Source organism: Tasmannia lanceolata, unplaced genomic scaffold, assembly GCF_043159265.1.
Source record: "Tasmannia lanceolata isolate RefF3 unplaced genomic scaffold, GAP_Taslan_0.1 ptg000054l, whole genome shotgun sequence".
NCBI classification, from domain to species: domain Eukaryota; kingdom Viridiplantae; phylum Streptophyta; class Magnoliopsida; order Canellales; family Winteraceae; genus Tasmannia; species Tasmannia lanceolata.
Window position 1 is genome coordinate 719356 of NW_027518731.1, and position 6884 is coordinate 726239.

General features: G+C 36.0%; 1 protein-coding gene across 1 annotated transcript; it reads right to left on the bottom strand.

Annotated features, from left to right (window-relative positions):
- Positions 1-1240: 1240 nt before the first annotated feature.
- LOC143864790 (protein LIFEGUARD 2-like) lies at positions 1241-6279 on the bottom strand. The gene is made up of 4 exons (XM_077375620.1): positions 5780-6279; positions 4948-5061; positions 1908-2065; positions 1241-1684 (listed from the first exon to the last, which is right to left on the bottom strand). The coding sequence occupies exons 1-4, from the start codon at positions 6033-6035 to the stop codon at positions 1475-1477; spliced, it is 738 nt and encodes a 245-aa protein (XP_077231735.1). The 5' UTR covers positions 6036-6279; the 3' UTR covers positions 1241-1474.
- Positions 6280-6884: the final 605 nt, after the last annotated feature.

Here is a 6884-nt window from a genome sequence, read left to right on the forward strand (position 1 = left end):
AGATAAGTGGCTAAGATCATCTAATGAATGTGGGACCAACAACAATGAATAGAGTTGCGGCTCATTGGATCAACGGATCCGATCATATTGTGAGGCTTGTGAGGTGAAAGTACATATGATGCTAGGGTTTGAGGTACTTTGGTCCGTAGTAGTGCAACTATAATTACTTGGGCAATGTTTGGCAACTAGAATTTTTTTCCCTTGAAACATTAGGTTATCAAGTGGTGGGAAAGGACTAGCGAGGGAAGGAAATGAAGAGGTTTGAGATGGCAGGGCTGAAGAGGGAGTAGAAATGAAGAGGTCTCCTCAACGCTCCCTAGTCCTCTTCAACCACTTGATTGACTAAAATTCCATAAAAAAAAATTCATGGCAGACAAACATAGCCTAAACAATTTCAAGCAAGTCAACTAAAGTCGATTCAACTAACCCTCAAACTAGTTGGGTCGGCGAATGAATACTCAACTCAACAAAAGCCTTTGTCCCAAACTAGTTGGGGTTGGCAAATGAATCCTTTAGAAAATTTTCATGAAGAAGACGAAAGGATCTACCTGGCTCAAATTGACGAAGTCTAATCCTGACACTAGTTGGGTTCATCTACACAGATCAATTTTCAGTTTTTTTAAACCAAGTCATGTATAAAAAAAACACCTCCATCCAAACTCTTTGATCAACATATTCATTACGAATTATCTAAAGAGTAGCCTCCTTGATCAAAATATATCGCCGGTTACTATAAAATCGGGTCAGGTTCAGGTTGATTTTTATTTTTTTAAAAATTTTTGGACTAATAGTTCAGGTTGATTCTAACTCATATTTTAGCAAAAGCTCAATCAGACGCGACCCAACTTGCACCCCTAGCAGAGACAATTTCCCTCCTACATGGGAATACTAAGCGACCCAAGACGACCAATTCTCTTGCTCAGCACATACAAAATGGCCACCTTTTCAGTGATCTAAACAGTTCATCTAGATGGGCCATCCCCCCCCCCCCCCCCCCCCCCCCCCGCGATGATCATGATCATAATCATCCAATTGTTGGACAAATAAAATGGAAAACAAAAGGGATTCATTCAGCAAAAGATTGAACGATCCAATCTTTTGAAGCATACCCAATCCCATCTTTATGATGGGTCGCAACTGATTGAACGGTACAGATCCTACCAATACTTATGCATTGCTCCTCTTACTGATATATCCTGTCACTTCTTTTAATCTTCAGCAACAGAGAGAACAATAGCTATATACAAATCTTTTGCAATTTTTCTTCATTTCTGGCCATGACTTGCATATGTTTCATCTAACATGAGTGGGAAAATGTTCAACAGACTAACACTGAAATAAGCTGTTAATCTCAATACTTGGAAACGTATATTGAGATTCAGTAACATTGTTATCTTTTGCTCCAGATTCTCAATATACTTGGAAACGTATATTGAGATTTCAATGTTCCAGATTCTCCTCCTCCTCCGAGTGACTAATTGTCTCCTCCTCCTCCCAAAAGCATAAGTAGAGCACTGAAGATATTTATAATGTCAAGGTATAGACAGACAGAAGCCCAGATGTAATCATCATATGTAAAGCGCTTGATCAGGTTGTCGGTATCATAGACAATGTAGCCACTGAATAGGATCACAGCCACGGCCCCATAGATTATCACCGCGGTTTTTCCTAATGGGAAAAAGATCTGCAAAGGAACAAGAACCCTTGATTCAAAAATTGATAAACATCTATTCATTGGAAATTTTGCATAAAAGTGGAAACAGAAGAAAAACATCTGTAAAGTAAGGAACAACAAACACTTGATTCAAATATTGATAAAGATGTGATCATTGGAAGTTTTGAATAAAAATGAAAACAGACCCAAATGGAGAAATGGTGGAGAAGGTAAGCAAACAAATCTGGTTTACCTGGATAATGCCATAAACCATCAGCACTATGAGAGTGCCAAACAAGAAAGGCCCAAGGAAGCCAAAATCATGGCCTCTCCTCGCCGCCCAGAATGTATAGAGAGAAAGGCTCACAACCAACACAGCCGTAAGAATCACGGCTTCTAAAATAACCCTTCCTGTTTGGAACAAAACATTAAAAAAGATTCAGTTTTGTTGATATAATCAAGGTGGAAGTCCAAAACATGGAAAAATACATGCATGGATTTCAATTAAGAACCAAAAGCAAAAATTGTTTGTTTTTCTTTTGGTGTGATATTTTTGTGTGAGCAGAACACCAAACAAGCACAAAGGTATCACTGAACTTGACAACATGATGACGTCTTAAAAACAATAAACACCCTTGCCTGTTGTTTTTTGTGACATGGCTCACTTCAAGTAGCACTTGAAGAGTGTGAGATCCAAGCGGCCCAAAATTAGAATTAATCTGCTTCTGAAAACTCGTTTTACTTTTAAATTTTTTTATCTTAAATCACTCCAGGACATGAAATAGATGAAGAATTTAAAGACCCATAAGCAGGATGTAACAAATGAATTTGAAGACTCACATTTGACTTTTTCAATGGTATGGCCAAAATTTCATGTGGAGACCTGCTCTCTTTTTTCTTTTTTCTTTTTTCTTTTTTTTGAAAGGAGAATTTAATAAGAACAGGAAAAATCTACCAATTTACATAATAAGAAGAGGAAAAAACTACCAATTTACATAAGCGGAGAACTGATGTCCTTGATACAACTCCAAATCATCATTCAGAAAAAAAAATTAATAGTACGACTCTAAAGGGCTAAGATGCAGATACCTTGAAATTGAACCCAGATGAGTATAGATGAAAACTTGTGTTTTTAGTCTTTACATGGTGATTTCAGGAATAAAACTTCTAAGAATGAAGAATTCTGAAAATAATAAAGTCATCCTTCAAGGCAAGGGATATCAAATGATCCTTTTAGCTTCCATAGTTTTTCCAAAGAGTATCAAAGAGGAAAGATATATGGCCTCTTTCCAAGGAAGTATCCCATCATCAGGGCAGAAAATTAAGTCCCTACCTTCATGAGAGGATGGTTCGATATATTATTTAGCTTCTTATCTGTACTCACATCCATAATCTTGCAAGAAAACAAACTACTTTGTGCAACAGGAGTTTTCTTGGGGCTATCCTGATAAGCCCCACCTATAGAGAAGTTCAAAAAAGAGCACAAGGAACCAACTACTGTGCAACAGGAGTTTTCTTGGGGCTATTCTGATAGGCCCCACCCTATAGAGAAGTTCAAAAAAGAGCATAAGGAACCAACTACTGCTATTGGGATGGAAACTATCTTGGGTGCGCTGTTTTAGTTTTTTTTTTTTTTTTTTAATGATTTTTGTTGTCCGTTGATCACCTCAGCCTTGGGTCTTCTTTTTCTCTTTGTTTTGAATAAAATTTGCTTTGGCATAAAAAAAATTCGGAAAGGAGTAAAAGTTTTCCCCTGCAGAGGCAGAAAATCCAAGCAGATAGCTTATTGTTCACCACTTAGGGTTTCTATTTTACATAAACATCAATGCAAGGGCGAATACCACTTCTTTTCTAATTTTCTGTCAATGATTTAATATAAAATTTTCATAAAGATTTGGCGACAAAGTATTGAAGCTAAGATGATCATGTACAATCTATGAAACCACTGTGATTGGAAACATAACAATTCAAATTAGTGATGAAATGGAAATCAAAGATTCTCCATGGGATAAACATATGAAATGACAGAGAATTGAACAAAGCTTTTGCAGACGAATCCAAAATAAAACCTGAGGAACTGAAACTCGATACTACAGAATTCACTGATTCAGAACTCTAACTTGAACTTGATAAAGATACCAATCCTGATAAAGAACTAGAGGATATCTGGCTTGGTAAACTACTAGAGTTCTTTCATCATATAACTTTAATGGGAACTTCTTGGTTTTTCAGAATCATCTTTCAGAGAAAGATAACTTGGAGGTTCTCTGCCAAATCAGGCGATCTCCGGTTTTTATTCCTTTTCTCATCGAAGCATGAAGATTTTATTATATTACAAAAAATATTGAAGACAGGATTTAAAGAACAACATTGATGAAAGGGATTTAATGAGAAATAGATCAAGAAATCTGATGAATAAAACCTCAGAATAAAAAGTTACAAATTTTTCATACAGCACAAAAATAAGGGATGGGAAATTCATGAGACCTTGAAACTTAGATGAAGGAAGAGATTGCAAGACACAAAGCCGTCAAGAATAGTTTGGGACATCAAGATTGGAACATGTTTTGCCATAAAGGGATCTCTCAAAGATGAACTTTTTTTTGACAAAATCGCCAACAACTATTACTGGTGCAGAACCAAAAAACACCCTCTCCATTTCACCATCAAGACTAATCTGTTTCAAGACTATAAGGTGCCCCAAAATTCAAGGAGAATGTTTATCCCACCTGAAAGAGATTTCTTTGGGTGTGCTTTTATGTAAACCCAAATTGCCAATTAGATTCAATGAGCGTCTTTTTACACTGCAGTTTACACAAAAACTGCAATCTGAAAGGCACAAATTTCCATAATGCAATCCATGTACCACAACCCAAGTTATGGGTTTTCTTCTAATAAATTCTAGTTTCAGAATTTCTTCACCATGATTACAAGAAGGGATTAGGATGTCTTCCATGTTTTGACTGGAAATCATAAATTACAATTCTTCATTCAACTAAATACTGGGTTAGGATTTCTCCCTAAGCTTTCATGTAAACCCAAATTGCAAATTGACTTCAATGTAAGTCCTTTTGCATTCTAGGTTCTGAATTTCTTCACCATGATTAACAATAAGGGATTAGGATGTCTTCCATCTATAACTAGAAATCATACATAAACTTTTATGTAAGCCAAAATTGCAAATTGGCTTCAATGTAGGACTTTTATGTTCTAGGCTCCAAATTTCTTCAGTGATAAACAGGAAGGGATTAGGGTTTATATCATATCAAGCTCATCAAGGATTTATATCTTACCACTTGAAAAAGCGCAGGACAATCCAACGCTGAAGCTTAGCAATACTGTAAACAGCGTGAGGAGCAGAAAATTGATGGGATGTCGCTGATGGAAGGTGCGTAAAACAATCAAAACTGCAGAATCAGAGAAATTAAAAGAAAAACAATCAGAACCAGCAGAAAATAAAATCAAAAGAAATAAAATAACATAAAGCAAGACTGTATATAATAGAAATTTAAATAAAAATAGAAGATAACAAAAATCAAAGAAAGTGAGAAAACCCAGATAGCAAATTATAGAAATTAAACGTAGAAAAATCAGAAGATGGCCGGGAAAAAAGAGAGACAGAGAACAACAAAACCCTGATTCGAATTTCCCTTCAAGAATTAATTTACAGATAAAAGTTAATTACAGAAATTTAAATAAAAATAGGAAACAGCAAAAATCAGAGAAGGAGAGAAAACCCAGATAAAAAAATATTAGAAATTAAATAAAAAAATAGAATATAGCCAAGAAAACGAAAATAAAAGGAGAACAAGAAAACCCAGATTGCCATTTAAAAAAAACAGAAAAAAGAAAACCCAGATTGCCACCTTAAAAAAAAACAAGAAAACCAAGATTGCCATTTAAAAAAAAAAAACCCAGATTGCCATTCAAAAAAAAAAAAAAGAATAAGAAAACCCAGATTGCCATTCAGATTGCCATCCAAAAACAAAAACCAAAACAAAACAAAAAAGAAAGAAAACCCAGATTGCCATTCAAAGAAAAACAACAGAACAATAAAACCCAGATTAGAATTTCCTTGAAGAATTAAATTACAGATAAAAGACAATAACAGAAGAATTGAATTACCAATAAAAGAAGAGATAATGATGGAAATGTAAACCCCAAGTCCGGCCCGGGAAGAAACAAAGAAGCCCTTAATGGGATGAACGTTGATGACCACAGAAGAAACAGCAATAGTCAGAAGCAATTGGACGGTCACGATTGCATAGACTTTTCGGATGAAAGCCCATCGAAGTTCAGGCCGTTCAATCATCGTGGGATAAAGAGGCCGATTTCCGGCTTCAATTTCAGGGCCGAATTTACTCTCCCGTGGTTTTGACATCTTGAAAGAAGAGAAGTAAAATCAGAGGAATTGGGGATTTGTTGGGAAAGAGAGGGGATGAATATATAGGGTTTCGGAGATTGCTAGGAAAGAGAGGGAGCCAAAAAATAGGGATTTGGGGTATTGTTGGTAAATGCATTTTCAGTTTTGGAGATCGAAAATAAAGGGAGGTAACGCGATTTTTGAGCTTCGAAACAGCGTTTGGAAAATGGGAACTCTTGCTGCTTTCATGGATTTAGAAGGACTTCTTGATACCGACCACGGCATTCTATTTATAAATATGCTACTGATATGGGCACTAACATTTTTTGTTAATTGCACGAAATATTTTTGTATTTTATCTTTTAAACATCTGTCAGAGGTTCTACACTTGTACTGCAGATCCTACCCAATTAATGAAGAAACGACAAGTTGAGTTTGTGTATTTATTTAAATATTGTCATGCCAATATTGGTAGCTTATTGAAATCAAATGAATAAAGGAGTGTCATTACTTTTAACTTTTGTGTTTTCAATTTATAACTACACTTTTGCACTAGAGGAGGCTGTCCCAAGTCAAAAAAAGGGTGAATATATCATTTCCCTTTTTAAAAAAAACATTATTGAGGCCCACCATGTGCAAAGATCCAAACCACTCATTTATTGATCTAAGAATCCGATCTGTGTACAACACCTATAGAAGGCTTTTAGATCGACATCCTTTGTACATTTGGGGACCAAGGGGCCCAACAAATGAATGGTTTGGATCATCCTATGGTGTGGGCCGCAGGGAAAAGGACTGGGAGTGGAGCTAGAGCCAGGGGGGCTTTCCCTATTCCGAAAGAGAGTGGAGTTAACGAGAGGAACGAAC